At 36.2% G+C, this 26,419-nt stretch overlaps 1 protein-coding gene and 1 pseudogene across 1 annotated transcript in view; both read left to right on the top strand.

Annotated features, from left to right (window-relative positions):
- Positions 1 to 26,419, top strand: part of ITFG1 (integrin alpha FG-GAP repeat containing 1) — a 224,048-nt gene that overhangs the window by 175,267 nt on the left and 22,362 nt on the right. The window contains exon 14 of the mRNA XM_047789955.1: positions 7,016 to 7,094. Coding sequence (XP_047645911.1) covers positions 7,016 to 7,094 — 79 coding nt within the window. The remainder of the gene's footprint in view (positions 1 to 7,015; positions 7,095 to 26,419) is intronic.
- On the top strand, positions 4,338 to 4,437 carry LOC125134736 (uncharacterized; annotated as a pseudogene).

Below are 26,419 nucleotides of genomic sequence, written 5' to 3' on the forward strand. Positions count from 1 at the left end.
CTGAAGGGAGGGTCTGGACTGTGTCACTACATCCACTGTGAACTAAATGAGCATCTGGTCAAACCTGTCTGCTTTCATATCATTATAAAAACATGGATTATATAGTAAAGGAGGCTCTGAGGAGAAAAGATGCAGAGGGTATAATGAGAACTCTGTGTACTTTCCACTTAATTTTGCTGTGAATCTAAAACTGCTATAAAAAACATTTTTTAGTTAGGTGCAAGTCGGATTAATTGCAGGCTAAAGATTAATTTGGTTATTCAGGTATTATATACCCAGTTTGTGAAATATTCAGACCCTTCGTTCCTCTTCTTTTGTCTCATTGACCATTTCTCCATCATGTGACTCACTGATTACATGGTCAAGCAAAGAACTTTAAAAATTTGAAATTGAACCCACTCATTTTACCTACAAGTTCTAGCTGAAAATTTGATAGAAAAAGCTATGTAATTAAGGCAGGTTATACTTCAAAGCTCACTGCTCCCATTCTCCTTATCTTCAAATAAAAGCCACTTCTATCATATGGAGAACAGAAACATTTAGAAAGTCACCTAAGAACAGCATGCAGAGCTTTCCTACAGGGATTACTCCAATAGGCTAGCACCTTTGGGCTTTTTTGCAGCTAATCCATCTGCCTCCCATTCACCCATTTATTACTTTCTCTGAAGTCAGATACTGTTGAAGTGCCCTTCACATCTGTTGTTTTTCTTCCCCACTGATGTCATAAATCACAATTTTAAAACAATCTAAAAGAAACAAATGCTTACTATCTTTCCCAAGTTTTCCATATATAAAATGTATGCCCACTTGTGAAATTATTTGTTTCATGATACAATGGGCCTTCTTCATACTGCTTTGATATCAGATCCATTTGGTCATAGTAGAAAACATTACGTCAGATATGACCCAGTGTGAGACTGAGGAAGACTGTTCATACCGTGTGATATTATTTACCACCTGAGTTAACATGCATTGAATAATTGTTCTTCTGCTGCCTATATATTCCCACCTGTTCTCTGATATAGGGAGAGAGGAAAGAATATTCAAGTCAGCAACTAATCCCACCCAAATTCCTTTCTTTCCATAAAGCACTCTCCTTTTACTCTACCTGCGTTAAATTTTAACCCTGGGTTAAATCCCACTCTCTCTCATTGAGTCCTAGACCAGGTTACTGGATATTTCTGAAGAAAAATATATGGCCCTAAATATCGTCAGCACCACTGATTCATAGTCATCAACGTCAATTGAACATTCCTAATTGTATCATAGTCTTATATGGATCCCTAGACACCTTTTCTCCCAGTCATTTTCTCAGATTACTTTCAGGATTTTCTCTTTGCCTTTGATTTTCTGCTGATTGAGTACGATGTATATAGGTATAGACTTTTTGGTATTTTTTCTGTTTGGTGTTCTCTAAGTTTCCTGGATCGGTGTTTGATGTGTGTCACTAATTTTGGAAAATTCTAATATTTCCTCTGTTCTTTTCTCTCCTTCTTTTCCTTCTGTAGTCCTACAACACACTTATCTTTTATAATTGTCCCACAGTTTTTAGATATTCTGTTCCATCTTTCCACTAGTTTTTCACTTTGCATATCAGTTTTGGAGGTTTCTGTTTATATATCTTCAAGTTTACTGGTCCTTTCCTCATCTGTGTCCAGTCTACTGATAAGCTCATCAATGGCATTCTTCATTTATGTTGCAGTATTTTTAATTTCTGCCATTTCCTTTTAATTCATTCTTATAGTTTCCATATTTCTGCCTATATGAACAAACTTGTGTATTTTGTCTACTTTTTTTCCATTAGAGCCTTTATCATATTAATCATGTTTATTTTAAGTTTCTGGTCTGATCATTCCAATGCCCAACATCCCTGCCATGTCTGAATCTGGTTCTGATGCTTGCTTTGTCTATTCAGACTTTGTTTTCTACCTTTTAGCATGCCTTGAAATTTGCTGTTCAGAGCAGATGTGACGTATTGGGTGAGAGGAACTGTGATAAATAAGCCTTCACTATGAACATTATGTTTATCTGGTAGGAGTTCAACTGTGTTATTCTTTGCAGCAGCTGTGCTATCAGAGGCAAAATTTTCCTCTAGTGTCTTTGTTTTTTCCTCCTCCGTTGTCTTGGCACCCTATAGACCTCCTCTTAAATGGGTCTGTGGTTTGGAGTTCTTTTAACTGTAATCCCATCATTAGACAGGAGGCCAGTTGATGTGGTGGTGGTGGTGGTGATGTATAAGATTGTGGCAGGAGAAGCAGTTATAATCCTGTGATTAATCCTCAGTCTTTTAGTGAGCCTGTGTCCCTGGGCTGCGACTTGTAAGAGTGCTCCTCAGCTTCCCCTCCCTTACAGGTTTAACAGGATGGCTAGAAGGGGCTGAAGTTAGGTACTTCCTTACTCCCAGGTTGATTAGGTTTTGGTAAAACCCAAGTTGCTTAAGCTCTAGTAATCTAGTTTTCCTTAAGGGTACACTGTTGTTAAGGAGAACAAAGAGCTCTGGGCATATCTTTAAATGGTTACTTTCCCCTCTCTATGCTAGAAGCATGAGGGGTTTTTCCCTCCGATCTTGCCCTTGAGAATTTGATGGAACTCCTAGAGGTAAAACTTAAAATAGGGCTCCCCTGAGACTCTCTTCCTCTCTCCACCTGAGTTTTGAACTTTCAAACTAGTTCACACTGATTCTCTAGCAATTCATAAATCACAATTTAAGTGTTTCTACCAGTACTGGCTTCAGTTTCAGTCTTCTGCTGCTGGGCTTCTGCTCCCAATAAGCTGTAATTCTCCATATCCACCTCTTTCTTCAGTTTTTTTAGGGCAGCAGTTTGCCCTGTGACCTGAGTTCTCTGATGGATCGAACCAGAGTTGATTTTCAGTGTCTTCAGCTTTTTTTGTTGTGACTACAGGAGTGATGATTTCCAAGCTCTTTTATGTGTCCGACCAGAAACCAGAAGCTCTCCTTGTATTTTTATCAGTATTGCTTTATTTATTTCTTACAGCTTATTGTAGTATAATAAAATGCAATAGACTGTACCTATGTATATTTGATTTGATGTTATGACATGTATAGTTTATATACACAACATCTTTTTAATGGAAATATATAGATGATAGATATACAGATAGATAATGTCAAAATAATGAATATGTCATGTCCAAAAGCTTTTTTATGCCCTTGGATATCTCTCCTTCCCACCTTCCCTGACCCTCTTCCCCTACCCTGCTCTTCCTTAGGCACCATTGATAGGTTCTCTGACAGTATTGCTTTATTTTAAAAGTTATTTTTATTTTGTTACTACATGGCTTTTTCAATATATCTTCCTCTGTGACATTTGTTGCTCTTTACTTTGAATTCTTTTTTTAACTTTTTTTTTGAAAAATCTTAACTATGTATAAAAATATACACTACTATAATAAAACTCCTTGTGCCCAAACTGCCATCCAGCTTTTAACACTAGCTTCACATACTCAGTCTTATTTCACCTATACCTCCACCTACTACTTATTCTCCCCACAGTCCCCCTTAGATTATTTTAAGGCAAATTCATCATATCTTATATTCTGTAAATACTTCAGTATAAGGTAGTGAAGTACTTGTATGTACTTTACACAGGAGACTGGAAATTCTTTTGTTTTCATGGGGTTTTTTTGGGGGGCCACACCCACAGCATGCACAAGTTCCTGGCCAGGGGTCAAACCCGGGCCACAACAGTGACAGCACTGAATCCTTAACTTCTAGGCCACCAAGGAACTCGGAGACCAGAAATTCTTATTCTTCATCAGAACTACTTTATGTCCTTTCCAACTTCCCCTTCCCAACTTCCAGTTCTCAGTAATTCACCCTGTCTTCCATCTCAAAGAAAAATGTAAGAATGTGTAATGGAAATTTCTTCAATTATCTGCAGCAACTTTAGAAGCATTATTTAACTCCTGTTAAGTCTCTTTCTCCACATCTATATAATGGGGAAACTAATAGTACCTACTTATGTTAGTTTCCTATTGGTGCTAACAAATTACCATAAACTTAGTGGCTTAAAACAGAACAAATGTGTTCTTATCCATTTGAGGTCAGAACCCTGAATGTGCTTCACTGAGCTAAAATCAAGACATCAGCAGGGGTTCTTTCCTTCTGGAAGCTTTGGGGAGAATCCATTCCCTTGCCTTTCACATCTTGAGGCCACTTACATTCCTTGGCTCGTGGTCCCTTCCTCCATCTCCAGATGTAACAATGTAGCATCTTCACATCACTCACCCTCACCCATCTCAACTCTCTCTCTCTCACTGAGCACACGCACTCTGATTATCCAAAATAATCTCCCCATCTCAGGATCCTTAATCATGTGCTCACTTCAGCAGCACATATACTAAGCAGTACAGAGAAGATCAGCATGGCCTCTGTACAAGGATGACATGCAAATTCATGAAGCATTCCATATTTTTAGGGAAAAAATGATCAATAATCACATCTGCAAAGTCGCCTTGCAACATAAATATATTAAGCAGGTTCTGGGAATTAAGATGTGAACCTATTTAGAGAATGATTATTCTGCTTACCACAACTGTCACCTAAGTTTTTTCTTAAGATTACAGGAATTAATATAGGTAAATCACAGCAGAGGCCTAATACACAATAAATATTCAAAAAGTGTATCTCTTGTTATTTTTCTGTGTTAATGTTTATTTCCTTGCGTCTGTAAATCTCTTTATTAATAAGGATAGTGAGTTCCAAATATTGAGAACTACTGTCTGCCTTCAGAATAGGGCTAGAGGTCTCTTTGACTTCTTACCTTTTTTTTAATTGTGCAAGTCTTTTTTAATACATATCACAAAATTTATGAAATGTGGATATGGAAGATACCGATTTTTTTCTCTTTATGGCTGCACCTGAGGCATATGGAAGTTCTTGGGCTAGGGGTTGAATCGGAGCTGCAGCTGCATGTCTGCACCACAGCCACAGCAACGCCAAATCCAAAACTCATCTGCAACCTATACTGCAACTTGCAGCAATGCCAGATCTTTAACACACTGAGTGAGGCCTGGGATTGAGCCTGCATCCTAACGGAGACTATGTCAGATTCGTAACCTGCTGAGCCACAACAGGAACTCCAGTACCAATATTTTTAGTGAAAGTTACCATAAATATGTGTGAATCAAAAAGATATTCCTGTTTCCTAATTTTTTCTTTAAATACTCAACTAATTTTTTGAATTTTCTGTTAGTCGGGTGTGTTAATAACAAATTTCCTTAGTTTTTAATCTTACAATGTGTTAATTTTTCCTTCATTCTTCTAGGATAGTTTTGCTACTTTTAGACTTATCGGTTGACAGGGATTGCATTGAATCTGTAGATTGCCTTGGGTAGTATAGTCATTTTGATAATGTTGACTCTTCCAATCCAAGAGCATGGTATGCCTTTCCATCTATTTGTGTCAACTTTGATTTCTTTCATCAGTGTCTTACAGTTTTCAGAGTACAGGTCTTTTGTCTCTTTAGGTAGGTTTACGCCTATGTATTTTATTCTTTGGGATGCGATGATAAATGGGATTGCTTCCCTAATTTCTCTTTCTTATCTTTCATTGTTAGTGTATAGAAATGCTGTCGATTTCTGCGTATTAATTTTGTATCCTGTGACTTTGCCAAATTCATGGATGAGTTCTAACAGTTTTCTGGTAGAGTTTTTAGGATTCTCTAGGTATAGTATCATGTCATCTGCAAATAGCGATAGTTTTACTTCTTCCTTTCCAATTTGGATTCCTTTTCTCTCTTTTAGTTCTCTGATTGCTGTGGCTAGGACTTCCAAAACTATGTTGAATAGTAGTGGAGAGAGCAGAAAAGCTCTTAAAATATTAATCAGGCAGTTGTAGCATCAATGAAATCATTGCTTGCCTGTCATCTTGGAGGAAAATCATTTGCAGTGCATACATAGACTATCTAAACCTCTTTATTAACTTTTCCCTACTTTATTGGGAAGAATAGTAGAATTTTTGATTCTGCAAAGTGTTCAAAGCATTTCTTGATCATTTTCTCATCTCTTCTTAGGATACCCATCGCAGTCATTGGTTTCTTTATACCCTATTTAATTAGCCTCGATTTCTAAAGAGAATAAACCATTGTATCAAGGTATGAGGAATGTTCCAGAAATAGGGAACATACACAAGTTGGAGATAAACCTAACCATTGTAACTAGGCTCTGCCAATTATGTTTTCCTTAACGGGATAAAATTGTATTCTCTAAATCTAGTACAGGAGATAAAATGTGTTGGAACTACTCATCAATATTTTGTACTCTATTATAGTTATTATAGATGTATTTTATTTATTTACTTATTTTTATATTTATAGGGAAAATGTAAACTATGTCCAATTCATTCTAGGAGGGAAAAGCAATGCTATATTCAACGAAAATGTCATGGTAAAACTATTCCAGGTGGGACCAAAAGTAGTAAAGGAAATTTTGTTTAAAGTACCCATACTTATATAATAAAGAAGAGACGTTATTAGATCTTAAATATATCCAATAAAGAGTTCCCGTTGTGGCTCAGTGGGTTAAGAATCCAACAGTGTCTGTGAATATGTGGGTTCGATCCCTGGCCTCACTCAGTTGGGTTAAGGATCTGGCATTGCTGCAAGCTGCAATGTAGTTCACAGATGTGGCTCAGGTCTGGTGTTGCCAGGGCTGTGGTGTAGGCCTCAGCTGCCGCTCCGATTCAGCCCCTGCTCTGGGAATTCCATATGCTGCAAGTGTGGCTGTAGAAAGTAAACAAACAGTAAAAGAAATATCCAATAAAATTAATGATATTCTATAAATACAACTATCAAATCATTTAAAATGGTAAGAATTTTGTACTAATACATGTCTTTTTTTTGCTAGAAAATACTGCTTATCTATTTAGGAAAATGTTCTCTAAGTAACTGCCATCTATGTAAGAAAAAGTATTTACTTTTTTGTAATAGATTTGCCTGAAACTTCAAATGATTCACTTACTTCCCAAGACTTAACAATTTCTTTTTTATTGCAGCCTTTTGGAGTGAATCAGCCTGGACCTTATATCATGTATACAACTGTAGATGCAAATGGATATCTGAAAAATGGTTCAGGTAAGACTAGATACAGTGTCCATAATGCATAATAGCACCTTTAATCAACATGTCAACAAAATAAACTGGGTGACAAAAATTATCATATTTTACAATCTTTATAAACTCTTCACTTCTTTTGTTATACTTTGTCTTTCTGTAGAAGTACGTCAATAGATTACAAAAAGTCCTCATGGCAAATATATTAACATTAGTTCTTCATATATCCTTATAGTGATGGAGCCAAATCATTATCCTTATTGTCAGTTGAGTAACAGAGAGATTGGGAGCAATGAGATGAGTTATCTTGATCAAGGTATGAAGTGGTAATTAACAAAGCTCATCTTAGAAGTAAAAATTAAAAATCCAATCTACACCTAGATTAATCCTAGTTTTTTCATATGTGGAAGAGAAACTGGAATATTATACAAATTTATACAATGTTATGTAAATTGTTTTGAAATATGACTATAAAGAAAAATCTTGCTTTACATTTGAATAAAGAGAAATGCAGTCAAGACAGAAAAGAAATAAGACTAAGCAAAAGATATCTGCTCTTGACAGATGGCTAGCTGACTGAGATAAAATCCAAATTGCAATAAATACAACTGTGAAAATTTCAATTCTCTAAGAAGGAAGAGGGATCCTGACATGTTAGTATACTTTGAGACTCCTAGAGTCCTAACCCTGAAGAAGTACATGTAAACAGTTACTCTTATTCCTCCACTTTTACATGGACCAAATTAAAGAGAAGAACTCATTATGGGGCTTAACTCATTTTATATAATGGCCTAACGTAATATACCAGAATGAGTCTCCTTTTTAGCTAATTTTACACATTTAAGATCATTAATCATGCTACTGTATCAGCACAGAAACATTCCATAAAACAAAAACTATTTAAAAAATTCAAGGAGTTCCCTGGTGGCCTAGCATTAAGGACTCAGGGTTCTCACTGCTATGGCTCAGGTTTGATCCCTGGCCCAGGAACTTTCACAAGATGAAGGCACAACCAAAAAAAAAAAAAAAAAGATTCAAGGAGAAATTGATGGACACAATTACAGTTCACCATTGAACAACACAAGGGTTTAGGTGCACCAGCCCTCTGTGCAGTTGAAAATATGCCGACAACTTTTAGCTGGCCCTCATTCCTCAGTATACTCCAGTTCAAACAAGTGCAGATTGTCTAGCCCTGTACCTGCATATGAATGGACTTGCTCAGTTCAAACCTGTTACTCAAGGGTCAGCTATATAGTTAGTCAAATACATTAATAAACCACCATCAGTCAAGGAAACAAAGTAAATAAGGATATAGATGATTTGAACAAATTACTTATATTGTAATTCATATGTATATATGAATTTAAAAAGATTCCAGGACCAGGGGTTTTATTTTTTTAATCTGTTAACACTTTTAGACTTTCAAGGTGCAAATAATTTCAGTTCTAGATAAGATGTTTCCGAACACAGGAAAAAGATGAAGTTACTTATTTTATGAAGCTAATATAATTTAGGCAAAGCCAGCATACCCCCAAACAAAAAATTAGCTCACTGGTGAATTATCAACCAAAAATACCGTCTAAAATACTAACAACTTTTGTACAAGATATCGATTCAATATCTTTGTAGATTATATTCCCTTTAAAATCATTTTAGGGAGTTCCCGTTGTGGCACAACAGAAACGAATCCGACTAGTAACCATGAGGTGGCAGGTTCAGTCCCTGGCCTCTCTCATTGGGTTCAGGATCCCACGTTGCCATGAACTGTGGTGTAGGTTGCAGATGTGGCTCAGATCCTGTGTTGCTGTGGCTGTGTCATAGGCCAGCAGCTGTAGCTCTGCTTCAACCCCTAGCCTGGGAACTTTCGTATGCCGCAGGTGCAGCCCCAAAAAAGTAAATAAATAAATAAATAAAATCATTATGAAATATTGGTTATATTCCATGTACTTAGTACATTCTTGTATCTTATTTATTTTCTATCTAGTAGTTTTCAACTCTTAATCCCTTTATCTTACCCCTCTCCCTCTGGTAACTGCTAGTTCTCTTTACCTCTGAGTCTTTTTCTGTTTTGCTGTATTTATTTATTTGCTCTAATTTTTAGCTTCCTTGCTTAAGTAAAAACATACAGTATTTGTCTTTCTCTGACTTACTTCACTAAGCGTAATACCCTCAAAGTCCATCCATGTTGTTGCAAATGGCAAAATTTTATTCTTTTTAGTTCTAGTTTCTTCTATATGTGACTACAATAACTGACTAATTCCCTATTGTTTATTTTTTCAGTATACTATAACGATACATCAGTAAAGATCTTACGTGATATATTGTTGTGTGGTTAAGTGAATAATTCTCACTTCATGGGAAAAAATCTATAAGACTATTCATCAAATTGTTAACATTTATCTTAGGAGAGCAAGATTTCAAGATATTCACTTTCTATTTGGTACATTTCTTTAACTATTTACTACTTTTAATCCTTTTTTATTTTTTAAAAAGGATAAATTTGACAGCAAATTGAAACATACCAAATATATTACTCTTAAAATTAGATACAAAATACTTTTAATCTGTGATTTTTTTTCATTCAAAAAATATATATTTATTGCTCCTCTACAACAAGCCAGGCATTCGCACCTAGTAGGATATCTTACTAGATGCTAAAAACCCATTCAATAATATTCACTACCCATTGCTGTTTTTTAAGTGAATGGAAGAATATTTCCTTAGCATGACTTCTTTTTAATCTTTTCTAAAACAATAATGGAACCTTAGGTTTATTCTCACTCATTAAATATTTACTTCTTCCCTGGATTGGGAAGGAATGTGTAAACTTAAAAGCAAAGGAGAAAATATCTGTAGAAAACATAAATGCAGTTGAATACATAAATCAAATGAACGCATACATTTTCATAGCCAAAGATCATAAGTGAAAATAAAATACTGTAGCAAACTGGGAAAATCTAAATGTCCAACAATAGATAAATAAAAAATTATGCCATTTTATAATAAATTCCAGTGTACACAATATTTTAAAATATCTTTGATGAAATGAACAGGTGTTTATAGTATAATATTTGGGAGGGAGGCACGTCTGCATGCATAATCCAAATTGTGTGAATGTGGCTGTTAAGTGTACCCGTGTGTAGGAAAAATATAAAATCAAAATGACAAATATAGAAATGTTAACAAGATTCTCTCTTGGTTGTGGGATTTTCTTCTTTATGTATATATTTTTTTACATTTTAGTTTACTACACTAATCTTATGTTGCTTTCCATTTGAGAAATATATTAATAATAAGTAATATTTTTAAATATTTCAAGCATAAGTATACATTCTAAACAGGGAAAGGGGCACTTAATTTATGAAAACCTGCCCCAAATTTTAAAGGATGAAAACTCCTAGTTTAAATATTAAGCATATGGAAGTCTAAAGAAATATTATTCAGCCCCACTACTAAGAGAACTTTCCACTCTAAGAAGAGAATGACCATATATAAATACTTTAGAAGCTACAGCCCTGGTTTTTTCTTTTCTTTTTTTTTTAAGATTACTAAGTATATATAGTTGATTAACAATGTTGTGATAATTTCTGCTATATAACAAAGTGATTGAGTTATACACATGGCCCTCATTTTCTTATAGAGCAGCTAAGGGTCACTACTCATTTAGTTGGTCATAAAATGCATTTAGTGGCTTCTGATAAGGACTTTTTATTTAAAGGAATAAAAGAGAACAAGAGGAAATAGCAGAATTTCCCACAGATAGTATTCGCACATTTAGTATTTTTTCATGAAAGTTTTATTTTAGGATTTGTTTATCTGTGTTCTTAGTGGGTTATAACATAAAATGTAGTTTTTATTGTGGGCTGGGATCTAAAAAGCTACTGCCCAAAGCTCCCTTCTGATTCAGTACGTTAAGGATCTAGCATTGTCACTGCAGCAGTTTGGGTCACTGCTGTGGCACAGGTTCCATCCATAGCCCAGGAATTTCCACATGCCATGGGCATGGCCAAAAAAAAAAAGCCACTGCCAGAGACAGTAACACCTTAATGTTATTCAAAAAAGGCCTGGCCTAATTATCCTTTCTGCTTATAGACAGATCTTGTCATAATTGCCAAATACTATGTGATCTTACTCCACTTCTTAGCACAGCCTGAATAGCCAAATGTTTTTAGACAGTTATATTATAGAAGAGTCATTAATTTTCTAAATAACCATTTACTACTCTTGTAAATTGGCAAGAGATCTGTGGTGAGGACCCAAATTCCTTACATAATATTTGATAAGAACTTAGTAGATAGGAGCATATAAGCCAAATTGTGTGGAGTTGTTGGTCATTTCTGAGTAATAATACTATTAGACCAAGATTTGTTTTACTATTTCCTAAATTACTTATTTTGGCCCTGCTAGTACAAAAGTATTTCCTTTTAGTCTTCCAAAGTTACTATTTGTTAACATATCTGAGAAGAACCTAAGAAACCTTTACCTCTGATGCACCCTTCATCACCCTGCCTCGGAAAATAAGAGCACTTAAAATGTATGGCAGACTGCTGTGAAGGGGCAAAGAAGCATTAGGATTAAGGTCTAACAAAATTCATATTGATGGTAAACATAAGACTATTGAGGAAAATAATTTGTTCTAACCTATAAGCGATGCCTTTCTTTAATTTTAACCTTCCAGGTTTCTCCAGTGTTGTCAGTAATTGTCAAGTACATCTTCCAGTGTCAAAAAACATTTTATTCTTTATGTTCATTTCTCACCTACATGTTGTCTGAAATTATCTTCAAAGTTTAGTCATGTTCCATTTACCCACATATAATTATCCATAAAAGAACTTTTTTAGACCTGAGTCATTTTATTTGAATCACTCATCACATTTTGTCATACCCAAAAATTCTAGTTTGAGCAATACTTAATCAGGCATATCTTTATGTCAAAAATTGTAATTCATCACAAAAGAGAATGGAAAGAGTTGTTATGTCCTGCTGGATTATCCATGACATTCTTCTTATCTGAAGGAATGCTTGCAAGAACCATTAACTGTCCTTAATTTCACACCAACTAAATAAAGATCTGACAGGAATAACCACATCCACAGAGTTAAAGATGGGGGCGTGGCTAGTAATGGTGATTTTCTTTCACCAAAATGTGAAAGTGAGAAAGAGAGGGAGGGGAAACATGGAATGGCTCTAAGTAGTACTGATATATCCCCTTCATTTAATTGTAAATTGAATTAATTAATTACAGGAATACAGGAAGTCTGAGACACTAAAGTTTGCAGATCATTCAGCTGTTGAGCAATTAGAAATCCCATCTGCACAGATGCAAATGAGTCAAAGCCATATTCTAGAAAAACGAAAGGAAGAAAATGAGAAATTATAGTGGTGACAAAACTTTTTTTTTTGCCTCATGAAATTCTATTTACTGAGTTCTAGTATAGTGTTACAGTGAATATAGATCCTAATACTGAAGAGAAAACTGCCATATAACACCTTTGAGAATAGAAAGTGGGAGAAAGAATGTAATTTGTCTATTCTGTGGTCTTCGCTAGCAAATGTATTGTCATCCCACAAGTTGTAAATTACTGAACAAACTCTCTGCTATGCAAGTATATTGGTACAAAGGAATTTGACTAAAATCTCATTCATTACTCAGTAATACTATTGGTGTATTCCTTCTCATTCCTAACTCTTACCTAAGAACTTCACTATTTTCTTATCCATCTTTTCCCCTAACTTCACTTGTGCACAACAGGAACTATAGAAAGCCACTAAGAGCTACAGCGAAGGTTGAAATTCACAAATATATTATGTATACAGTGCCTATAACATAGGAAGCATGCGGTACACATTGAACAAATGCAAGAATGAAATAAAATTCTTGAGATGCTTTTTCTCATGCATGCTTAAATAAAATATTGCCAATACAAGGGATTGTTTATTACAAGTTGAGACTGAAATTGAAATAGAATAGTATTTGAGAAAAAAAACTAAATTTTGTATCCTCTTAATTAATTTTTTTCCCAAAAAGGTAAAGATAGGGAGCCCTATCTTAAATCCGTTAGAAATACAAATCAAATGAATAAATTTAAAGAAGAGGTGTGCTGAATTACAAGTTATAGTTTTAGCAAATTCCTCATAAGTATTTCCTTTTTTACACTTTTTCTACCCTGAAACAAATTCTAAATTTTTATTCTCTCATGTGTTTTTTTCCATTATTGATCTAGACTTTCTAGACCACAAAAAACAAATTTATGTTACAGACCTATAATTAGATTGTGCCTGCAACAAAACATAATGCCTCATAGCTCCCCACACTTCTCCCACAAAGACCTAAATTGTAGGTCAGTATTTAACCATCTTTTCATAATTTCTGACATTGCTCACTATATATTTAGATAACAGTTGTCTGGGGGCATTCGCATCGTGGCTCAGTGGTTAACGAATCTGACTAGGACCCATGAGGTTGCAGGTTCAATCCCTAGCCTCGATCAGTGGGTTAAGGATCCAGCGTTGCCATGAGCTATGGTGTAGGTTGCAGATGCGGCTCGGATCCCGTGTTGCTGTCGCTCTGCCAGTGGCAACAGCTCCAATTAGACCCCAAGCCTGGGAACCTCCATATGCCGCAGGTACAGCCCTAGAAAAGACAAAAAGACAAAAAAAAGAAAAATTGAACAGTTTGTCCTCAGTAACACAGATTAGCATCTGGAATGTTGAGATCTCTTAGAAATCTAGTTTCTTTCTAAAGCACAGCTCTTATTCTATTCCTAAGTGGTGTCCTATTGCCTAAGAAACAAGGACTTCCATAATTGAACCCTAAATTACCTACCAGCCTTATCCTTTCTTACTCCCTTTCACGCATCCTCCACATATCCAGCTTGCTTTCCTGCCTATGTCTAGCTTTTTCCACTTCCAAGATAAAGCCCATATGCTGCAGGTGTGGCCCTAAAAAGACAAAAGACAAAAAAAAAACAACTATAATGTCTTTTTTTTTTTTTTTTTACTTTTGAGGGCCACACCTGTGGCACATGGAGGTTCCCAGACCAGGGGTTGAATTGGAGCTGCAGCTGCCGGCCTATACCACAGTCTCAGCAATGCAGGATCCGAGCTGTATCTGAGATGTACACCACAGCTCAGGGCAACACCGAATCCTTAACCCACTGAGTGAGGCCAGGGATCGAACCCACATCCTCATGGAAACTAGTCAGGTTCATTACCAGTGAGCCACAGCATGAACTCCAATATAGTATCTTAATAGTACATATGTTGATACATAAGGAAGAGGAAAAAAATTGCAGTACCATAAGTAAAAGTATGATTAGAGTTCCCGTTGTGGCTCAGTGGTAATGAACCCGACTAGTATCCATGAGGATACAAGTTCGATCCCTGGCCTTGCTCAGTGGGTTAAGGATCCGGTTGCCATGAGCTGTGGTGTAGGTTGCCACAATTCGGATCTTGCATTGCTGTGGCTGTTGTGTATGCCAGTAGCTGTGGCCCTGATTCAACCCCTAGCCTGGGAACTTCCATATGCCATGGGTGTGGCACTAAAAAGACAAAAAAAAAAAGTAAAAATTATGATTCTGGTATTCTGCTCTTGCATCTCTTTCTTCCTTGATTTAATGAAGATATATTTCCATTTTTCTAATACATTCTGAAGAAAACAGATTCACCTTAAAACAACTAATCTTTCAGACATTCTTCATTTAAGACCAAAGAAATTAAATTTTCAACAGTTAAGGCTATAATTAAATTCAGTCATTTTAATCAAAGAAATTGACCATATTTACAATTAAAATGTATGAACAGATTCTTCAGTTTATCATTTTTCCTATCTTAGTATATTTAAATCTTGTCCGTGTAAGCAGAACTACTTTGTAAGATTCTTCAGTAATGCACAGTACTGGCAGTTTTACTATACAAAATAGAGATGATAGTTTACTTACATTTAAAGGTTGTTCTACTATTTCATGGGTGAAACACTAAAAACCAGTAATACTCCTGCCATAAATTTATGTGAGGCTCTTGCTATTCTTAATGTTAAACTATTTAATAGGAAGCACTTACTCTTTAATCAGTATATGTTTTAGAATTTCTTTTGTTGATACCTGAATGATTTAATAAATGAGATGGAATGGGTGTTCATTACTGAGTTAAGTTATCTCTTTCACCTAGGAAGGTACCATTTAATACACTCAAGTAGCTTAGGGAAGGAGACACCAGTGGTCTAAGGAGCTTCTTACCATTAAAAACAGAAAGGTTGGAGTTCCCATTGTGGCACAGTGGAAACGAATCCAACTAGGAACCATGAGGTTGTGGGTTCCATCCCTGGCCTCACTCAGTGGGTCGAGGACCAGGCATTGACATGAGCTGTGGTGTAGGTCGCAGACGCGGCTCAGATCTGCTGTTGCTGTGGGCTGTGGTGTAGGCTGGCGGCAACAGCTCCAATTCCACCCCAGCCTGGGAACCTCCATATGCTGTGGTTGTGGCCCTCAAAAGACAAAAAAAAAAAAAAAAAAAAGAACGTATATATGTATGTGTAACTGGGTCACCTTGCTGTATAGTGGAAAATTGACAGAACACTGTAAACCAGCTATAATGGAAAAAATAAAAATAAATAATAAATAAAAACTTTTTCCTATGTGGAAAAAAATAAAAATAAAAAATAAATAAAAACAAACAGATAATAAGGACAGATGGAAATTCTAAGAAAGAATTAAAAGGAAATGCTAGAAATCAAAATGATTATAACAGAATTAAAGAATACCTTTAATGGATGCCTCTGTAAAATGGACATGGGACAAGGAAAGAATCTGTGAGCTTGACCACATATCAATAGTAGTTCCTCAAACTGAAATGCAGAGGCAAAAAAAAAAAATGTGTGGGGTGGGAAACAAAATAGAACATCCAAGAACCATGGGACAATTTCAAAGTGTGAAATATGCATATAATTGAAGTATCAGAGGGGTATCATCAGAGGGGATGAAATATTTGAAGTAATAATGTCCAAGAATTTTCCAAAATTAGTGACATACACCAAACCACATATCCAGGAAGCTCAGAGAACACCGTGGAGAATAAACATCAAATCTGTACCTATGCATATTATCCTGCAGAAAACCAAAGACAAAGAGAAAATCCTGAAAATAAACCAAAAGAAAAAGTAACTTACCTTGTGGATAGCAGGATAAAGATACTAATTACACCCAACTTCTTGTTGGAAACCAGTGCCAGCAAGAAGAGTAAAACAGTTAAAGTGGTGAAGTGCTGAAAGAAAAAGCCACCAACCTAGGATTCCATCTCCAGCAAAATTATGTTTTAACCATGAAGGAGAAATAGATTTTATCAGACCAACAAAAACTGAGGGAAGCATCACCAGCAAATCTGCTCTCCCCAAAAAACTAAAAGAAGTTCCTCAGGGAGAAAGAATATGATAGGTCAGAAACTCATATCTATAAGAAAAAAATAAGATAAAATGACACCTTTTATTTCTTAGTTGATCTAAAAAATAACATTTAGATTGCTCAAAATAATACAGTAACAGTGTACTGGGTGATGATAGCATATGAGTAAGTGATATGAATGGCAGTAATGCCACCAGAGATGGGAGGGGGGACTGGGACTATTCTCTTATTTATTTAAATTGGTTATTTCCTGGAAATGACAATCAGGAAATCCTTACCACAGCTTTGTGTGATAACCTCTTTCAGTGAAACAATAGCGGGTTATAAAACTTAAATATACTTTATCTTCAAAGATGAGTGACTTTGCAACACATCCCCCTAATTTGTAGAGAACTGAAGAAGACTTGAGATTAAATAAAGGTAAGGAATAATAAGAATAACTCAAAGAGAAACTTACAAGGACAAATCTATAAAATAAGTATGAGCAAGTAAAAAAGATACAAGAGTAAGATAATAAAAGTTACTAAGAATGATTGACAAGTGAAAAGTGAGAGTCACTGTAATAGGTGTGTTGCCTGAGGTTGGGGGCTGTGCATGCAGACAGGAAACTATATAGTGATAATGGTTTGCTCTGTGAAAATTTTTTTTATTATCATTCAAAAAATATTGATTGAACATAGAAGTACAAGCCATGTTCCTAGGTACTTTAAAAAGCATGAAAACATATTGATTACCCTCAAAGAGGAGAGGAAAAAACAAGAAAAAATAAGATGTTAAGCCACTAATGAAAGATTTTTCAGAAGAGTGATAACTTTTTGGAAGATGACTGACTTCACTATTCACAGGCCCCTTCTATGAGATTTAGGTATCTTGAGTGGAGTCTTAAGAAAGAACTAGGATTCCATATCATTGTCTTCAAGACTTCCAAGAAATTTCGGGAGTTCCCGTCGTGGCTCAGTGGTTAACGAATCCGACTAGGAACCATAAGGTTGCGGGTTTGATCCCTGGCCTTGCTCAGTGGGTTAAGGATCTGGCGTTGCCGTGAGCTGTGGTGTAGGTTGCAGACGTGGCTTGGATCCCGAGTTGCTGTGGCTGTGGTGTAGGCCGTCAGCTGCAGCTCCGATTAGACCCCTAGCCTGGGAACCTCCATGTGCCGAGGGGGCAGCCCTAGAAAACGCAAAAAGACAAAAAAAAAAAAAAAGACTTCCAAGAAATTTGATATTTACCTTATTTGCCTGAATAACTGAGTATGACTCTTTGCCAGGTGCTATGAATGTACTAAAATATTAAGATATGGTTACTTTATATTTCCAGCATCAAGAACTTTATATGTCAGGAGCTAGACATACATATGTTAAAATATCTTCTTAAATAGTAATTACAAAGCAACAAGTATCAAATTAGTGGCAACAATAAGTTCTATAGGAGCTCAAAAAAAAAATGAAGAGACCATTGTGGACTGATTCACAGGTAACACTTTGTGAAGAAAGTCTTCATTTGAAGGATCAGTGTATAATGTGGATCAAAAGTGAACAAGAAGTAATGTAGATGTAGCATTAGCAAAGTCAAAACATGAGAAATGAAACTGTTAGGAGCAACACAAAAAGGAAATAATTTGACAATCAATAAAATCCTGTTCTGGCTTTTAAAATCTGTTGTACACACAAAGGCTATAATATCTTCAAATATTTTCTTTTTATTCCATAAGTAGATTGAGGAAAAACTCTGGTATCCTAGGCAGATATGCCCATCGGTTTCATTTATTTGCTCTAGCACTTTTTTCTTTATCATTTGGCAGATGACCTGAAATTTAGTATAGCCATTGATCTTTACATAAAATATTTATTTAAAAATTTAATTCAGTGAGCAGTTTATTTACTAACCATTATAATACATTTTACTTAATTATGTATATTTATAAAAAGTAATTTAAAATATGAATGCTACTTAATTTATTTCAGGATTTTATATTTTAAAAAAATAATTACGTACAGCAGAAATTATCAGAACACTGTAAATCAACTATACTTCAATAAAACTTTAAAAAACAGGAAAAAATCAATAAACAATGTAAAATAGGCCTGATTGAGCATTTTTGAAACATATTTTAGAAGAAGGATAAAGAGAGAGAGAAAAAAAAAAGAATGAAAAAAATCTCCTTTAACAAGTACAATGTTGGGGACTTCTGGTTTCCAGTCCAATATGTAAAGAGCTTGGAAGTCATACTCCCATCCTCACCCTCCTTCCCCTCTAAAAATAGATGACCAAAATGAAAAGCAACAACTCTCCTTAGATGCATAAGAGAATTGAAGGCATTATGCAAGTCACTGACCCCAAATTGAAAAGACAGGCAAATCATAGGATGTCAGCCTACCAGAGCAGAAGCCACAGCTCAGGCCAGCCACTGGCGGGAACACTTAAAGGGTAAGTGTAGTCTCCACTTGAGACTAGTTTAAAAGATTAAAAAACAAAATGAAACAAAACAAACGAACCAAAAAAACTCCTGGAGGCCCAGTCTTCCGGAACCTCACACGTTCATGATTTTTAACCTCTCTGAGCCACACCAGGTTCTCAGGGTCAAGATCTGAGAAAAATCCCCTTGTGCTTTTGTCAGGGGAAAGGGGGGAAATAAACATTTTCAAATACTTCCAGAGCTACTAAAGGCCCATCCTCAAGAGAAATTATTTTACCAAAGCCTAACCAACTTAGTTTTTACCAGAGACTGACTGACTTGAGGGAAATAAAATACCTGGCTCTAGCACCCCCTAGTCTTCCAGTCTCACCCACGCAGATAGATAGGGGTAGAGGTGGAAGGACCTCAGAAGCACTTGCAAAGGTCATAGTCCAGGGTCATTGGCTCACTAAAAAACTTGAGACCTAATCACAGGACTAGAGAACACTTTACCCTGCCCCCCACATCTTACCACCACATCAGTCAGACTCCTGCATAACAACAGGGCATTATAGTTGTTTTAAATAGGGTTCAAACTCAGAAGATAACAGAAGAGACACTACAGGAAATTTTAGCCTCTAAAGGAAATTTTAGCCTCCAGCACCTATAGCTACAGCAACCAGAAAGTGGAATCTAACACATAGCCAGATAAACATAAAACCTCATAAGGCCTGTTTACCTTAGTTCTTTCAACTTGATACATCATATCCAGCTTTCAACAAAAAATTACAAGGCATACTAAAAGGGAAAAAAAAGACACACACACCCCAATTTGAACAGGCAAAACAAGCATCAGAACTGGACTCAGGGGAGTTCCCATCATGGCACAGTGGTTAACGAATCCGACTAGGAGCCATGAGGTTGCGGGTTCGATCCCTGGCCTTGCTCAGTGGGTTAAGCCTCTGGCGTTGCCGTGAGCTGTGCTGTAGGTCACAGACGCGGCTTGGATCCCGCGTTGCTGTGGCTGTGGCTGTGGCCTGCAGCTGCAGCTCCAATTAGACCCCTCGCCTGGAAACCTCCCATATGCCGTGGGAGCGGCCCAAGAAATGGCAAAAACACCAAAAAAAAAAAGAACTGGACTCAGTTATGACAGATTTTGGAATTATAAAACTAGATGCTTAAGATAACTATGAATAAAATCCTAAGGGCTAAAAAGGGGGGGAGGGGGAGAAAACGCTAGAAATCAAAAACACAGTAACAGAAACGAAGAATGCCTTTGATTGGCTCAGTAGCAGCTTGGCGTGGCCAAGGAAAGAATCATGGAGCTCTAAGATGTCAATAGGAACTTCCCAAACTAAAAAGGTAAGGGGAAAAGGGATTTAAAAAAAAAAAAAAAATATATAGTTTACCTTAATGAATATTGATATACAAATTGCTACACTTATGGCCCCAGTGACTCATCATGTAGTTTCCTTCTACATTCACTCTGCTTGACCAAGGGGACATCAGTGAAGGTGACACAAGCTCTTACACCGCAAGACTTACCCTTTTGGGGTGCTGCCCTAAGATCTCCCCAGTCTAGTCACCTTAAGAGCGAAAGACTTCAAGGAGAGATACCTACTCGGGCAGTCCAGCTGATCTCCCATGTGAATAGCCATGTGAGTGAGCCCAGCCAGCCCACAGACTCATGAGAAATGAAATGGTTAGAGTTGTAAGCCACTAAGCTTTGGGTGGGTTGGTTATACAAAAATAAATAATTGCTAAAAGGAACGTATTCCTTTTGGCCTAAGACCCAAGTATGATGAGGAAAAAGCCAAGTGTGATATCTGACAATCACGTATGCATGATTGCTTCACTTTGCTGTACAGCAGAAATTGACGTAACACTGTAAATCAAGTATAATGAAAAAAACTTTTAAGAGCCAGATATGCCCTGTCAATGTTACTAAAATGGTGAGTTTAGGACGTGCAGACTTAAGGACACAGGAAAGGGAAAGAAGTGTAGAAAAGGAGAAGGCGATAACTTCGTGTTTACCAGAACGTGCTTACTGACAGTCACAACTTCAATCATGTCCTCTATCCGAGAGGTATGTGTGAAATAACCAACTTTGGTAAAGGAAAAATTATAAGGTATTTTTGTGTTTTGTGTCTATTGATAGCCAAGTAAATTGTGTCTAGGTCTCTCCAAAATTGGCTAACATGTGACAGCTACCTAGTTTAATACACATGTATTTTTAAATCATGTTTCATTAAAAATAAACTGTCTTGCAATTTGGAACAAAAAAAAAAACTGCCTCTCACTTTTGGTTTCTAAAGTAGCTATGCAACTTTTTATCCCTATTTTAGAACTAAGCAGTTTTACTCCCTTGTGGTTTTTGTCGCCATTAAAAAATACAGCTTATAGCAAAATGCCATGGCCCATTGGTTTGACTCTCAAAGAAGTATGGATCTACAAGCTGAAAAATAAAGTGCACTAAAATAAAGCACAAGCCAAGCTTACCCATTTAGCTCATTTATACCACACTGTCCACTTTGGAAACCAGAGTTTATCTTCTTAATCCAGAGAATGACAGCTGAAAGAAAATTTACCTCCTTAGATGCAACTCTGTAAAGGAGCACTGACCATTAAATTAGACTTCTACCAGCAACAACATCCAATGAAATTTGACTTTATGAGAGTTGTGGGTTTATTTTATTGTTTCCCTTTGCATTATTTTTACATGCATTGGAAATGGCTTTTATCATTCCTTCATTAGATGCTAATGTGCACTAACCTGTAGAAGAGCAGTTTTCAGAATCAAACTACTTATTTTCTCAAAAAGTTAAATATAGAGTTATCTATGAAGCATTAATTCCACTCCTAAGTATATTCTCAAGAGGATCTAAAATATATGTCACATAAAAATGTGTACATGGGAGTTCCCATCGTGGCTCAGTGGAAATGAATCCAACTCATAACCATGAGGCTGCAAGTTCAATCCCTGGCCTTTCTCAGTGGGTTAAGGATCAGGCATTGCCATGAGCTGTAGTGTAGGTCGCAGATGCAGCTCGGATCCTGTGTTGCTGTGGCTATGGTGTAGGCCAGCAGCTGTTGTTCCAGTTCAACCCCTAGCCTGGGAACCTTCATGTGCTGCAGGTGCAACCCTAAAAAGCAAAAAAGAAGAAAGTGTACATGAATGTTCATAGCAAAATATGCATATTTATAGTGGCCAAAAAGTATAAATAAACCAAATGTCCATAAATAAATGGATCAACAAAATTAGCATATCAATGCGATGGAATATTATCCCATAAAAACATGAAACATGGGTAACATGAATTAACCTTGTAAAACAGTCTAAGAAACCAGATACAAAATGCTGTATGTTATACAAGTCCATTTATATAAAATGTTTAGAATAGGCCAGTCCACAGAGAGAGAAAGGAACTGGGGGAGGAAGTAATGGGAAGTGACTGCTAATGAGTACAGGGTTCCTTTGGGAGGGGTGACAAATATTCTAGCACTAGTGGTGACAGTTGTGCAACTTTGTAACTAAATTGTACTCTTAAAAGCGGTGGACGTTGTGGCATCTGAATTATATATCAATTTTTAATAAGCTTCTCACATTGCAGATTTATAACTGGGAAACAGGTGGACAGATAAAGCTTGATCTAGGGTTCCAAGCTTCCTGATTTATTCCAAAAGAGAAATGAGAAAAATGTATATGAAAAATTGGTGTTACCCTATTTTTCAGGAATTAATTTCAAATTGAAATTCAACCTAAAAAAAATATGTGGAATGATTATCTAATAAAAATAACAACTAACATTTATATGGTGCTTTGCAATTTTTAAAGCACTTTTTTATACATTAAAAAGTAAGTACTATTGTTTTAATTGCCTTATCAAACCCATTCAGTAGTGGTATTCTAATTCTAATTTTATAGATAAGGAAACATTCACGTTATATTTTTCTGTTGTTATATCTTTAGTTATATCTTTAAGCATCTCCAGGTCAAGATGTGTCTTTTTCATCTCTGTGCATTCAGCAAATGTTTAGGTAAATAAATAAACGAGAATTCTAAAGATGATACAAAGCAGTGTGAATACTGTCTTTGGCATTCAAATCCTGTGTGCTTTCCATAATATCTCATCAGAATTTGTTGGAGTTCCAGTCTTTTAGCTGGTATCAAGGTATTTTAATTCAAAGCCCAAATGGAGATTTTTTTTTTTGTCTTTTTTTAGGGCCACACCCGCAGCATATGGAGGTATCCAGGCTAGGGGTCTAAACGGAGCTATAGCCACTGGCCTACGCCACAGCCACAGCCACAGCAACCTCAGATCTGAGCCGTATCTGTGACCTATGCCACAGCTCATGGCAACACCAGATCCTTAACCCACTGAGTGAGGCCAGGGATCAAACCTGCAACCTCATGGTTCCTAGCTGGATTCGTTTCCACTGTGCCACGACAGGAACTCCCCCAAATGGAGATCTTTAACAGCAGTCATTGGTATAGGGTATTATTAGACCTTAAGGAAAACTAAAATTAAACAACTGTATAAATTACACTTTGTTATTTACTGCCAACCTTCAGGTTAGTACAGCATTTACAAAGTACCTCTTACGTGTCAGCCACTATCCTAGGCCCTAGGAATGGGGTATAGAAATGAATAAGTCACTAGTGTGGAAGCACCTAAGCACCTCTTCTTATGGAGCTATTCTGAATCTGTAGGGTCCTCCCACCTTCATCACTTTATCCTTGTCAGTTACCTAGAAACTAAATTCAGACATAATTCAAAATACTCCAAAGGATCAACAGTCAGACGTCAGTAGATTCCTCTCCCTTTACCTGCTGACTGCCAGAAAAAGAAGACAACCATTGTTTTAAGAAATTTTCCATAAATTGCTACAATCCTAATTTATGAAATCCAGAAATCCAGCATTTAGGCATGTAGCTTCATAAATTCCCCATATACTGTTCACTTATTATAATACATGATCTTTCTTCTGGAGCCACATTCTAGAGCACCTGGTAACATCACATACTTTTTAAAGGTATTTACTTTCTGTAGATGGATTATGCCTTTCTATGAAGACAGCCTATTTCTTGTTCTTAAGCTAATTACTAAGTAGGACTATTAAAAATAAGGAGTATTTATATAGTGACATTAAATTAACATATGTCTTAGGTTTGTAATTTGATCTACATTGATTAAGGTGCTTCTCAAATCAACAGAGTGCCTGATACATGGCAGGTGGGTAATATCTATAGAATAAACTAATTGATCACAGATGAAAACTAGGAAACTAGGTTTTCTCAAAGTCGGAATAAAATTATGTGCTGAGTCATATAAGCCAATAAAACATTTTACCATCAAGTAGGGAACAACTGGTAATATCTATAGAATAAACTAATTGATCACAGATGGAAACTGGAAACTAAGTTTTCTCAGTCGGAATAAAATTATGTGCTGAGTCATATAAGCCAATAAAACATTTTACCATCAAGTAGAGAACAACTGCTTCATTTCTTTTTTCTATGAGTTGCTATTCATTTAATTTAAATTAATGAATTTTTTAAAAATTAAGAAGCTATGATTTAGTAAATGTTTTAAATATCATGTATACAGCCTGAAAAGTATCCAGATTTTAAAATTAAATACCAATATTTTTATTTTTCTCAGTCAAAAATTCTTTTGGCTTCTCCTCACCTTCCAAATCTATTTTATCCCCTTTTTTCCCACTTCTGAATTCTGGTGTCACGTTACAATATGATATTGACAAGTGCAGGTAAATTTAGCCTGTTGACAACAAGTAGCCTTTTATAATTACTATTCTATATATAGGAATGAGCTGCCTCTCCCTATAACTGGCTAAACACTTTAGCAATGAATTTAAATGTTGAAAATCATTGCTGTTTTTATACATTTTATCACTTGCTTTCTTTGACAACTATTCTATCTTAGTTGATAATTTGTTATTTAAAAGTGGCCAATGCTAGGAGCTCCCATCGTGGTAGTGGTTAACGAATCCGACTCGGAGCCATGAGGTTGCAGGTTCAATCCTTGGCCTCACTCAATGTATTGAGGATCCTGCGTTGCCGTGAGCTGTGGTGTAGGTCACAGACGCAGCTCAGATCCCACGTGGCTGTGGCTGTGGTGTAGGCCAGCAGCTACAGCTCCAATTAGACCCCCAGCCTGGGAACCTCCATGTGCCATGGGTGCGGCCCTAGAAAAGACAAAAAGTAAATAAATAAATAAAAGTGGTCAGGGAGTTCCTGTCATGGCTCAGTGGTTAATGAATCTAACTAGGAACCATGAGGTTGCGGGTTTGATCCCTGGCCTCACTCAGTGGGTTAAGAATCTGGCATTGCCATGAGCTGCATGTAGGTTGCAGATGCAGCTTGGAATCCCGCATTGCTGTGGCTCTGGTGTAGGCTGGTGGTTGCAGCTCCGATTAGACCCCTAGCCTGGGAACCTCCATGTGCCACGGGTGTGGCCCTAGAAAAGACAAAAAAAAAAAAAAAGTCAATGGTATTTAACCTAAAATCATCCTACTATAACAGCTATGATATTCTGTATTATCCAGAATATCCAAGACATCTCATATCAACTCAGATATTTTAGTAAGAAGCCACAAAGTTCACTTTGGATTTCTTTAATTTCTAAAGAATTAGAATACACATATATAGCATATGACATGCAGATTCTTTTCTATAAAGTTCACATGTAAGTTGTTTGAAATCTTAAAACTATTTTAAAGTATCAAGGAAAGGATTATATTATCAGGGTAGACCATAAACACCAATTACATTACTAGACTTTTTCTGGCTTAGATATCTGACTTGATAAACATTTACAGTAAGCCCTATCACATTACATAACACAAATTCTTACCCCAGATTGGTATTCAGGAACAAGGAACTATGATAATTGTTATAGCTAGAAAGATTTTAATAGCTATGTCAGAAACTTACTCTGTTAGCAGTTAAATTAGAAGAGCAGCAAAGGGAAGCATTGATAATGTATTTCTAAATTTTAATTTATCAAAACTTATTCCTGCTATGGTGCAGTGGGCTAAGGATCTGGTGTTGCCACAGCTATAGCACAGATCTCAGCTGCAGCTCAGATTCAATCCCTGGCTCAGGAACTTCCATATGCCACAGGTGCAGCCAAAAAATTGTTAATCCACTGATTTTAAAAGAATCCTGATCATCCTTGATAACCCAATAACATAGAATATGAAAACATATTTTTCTTTTAAAGTCTTAGCTTAATTTTTCTTGACTTTTGTCTACCATTTGTTATTATACAGCTTGCCATTCTCAAAATTACAAATTCTCCTCAGAGAATGACTGTCCCCTGCCTAATATTCTCATTGTTTTCTTATAGGAAAATATAATTTAAGACACACCACATGGAAGAAAAATACGATGGTGTTTTTTTGAGCATCCCCCTACAAGCAGTGAGACTAGTCCTAAATTTTTTACTCTGCCAGTTATAACTTTTTAAACTATCTGGAATGAGCCAGAGAACCTAAGCTTATTGTAGTGTAGGTTAAGGGCTAGTCCATATCCA

Source organism: Phacochoerus africanus, chromosome 8 (assembly GCF_016906955.1).
Source record: "Phacochoerus africanus isolate WHEZ1 chromosome 8, ROS_Pafr_v1, whole genome shotgun sequence".
NCBI lineage: Eukaryota > Metazoa > Chordata > Mammalia > Artiodactyla > Suidae > Phacochoerus > Phacochoerus africanus.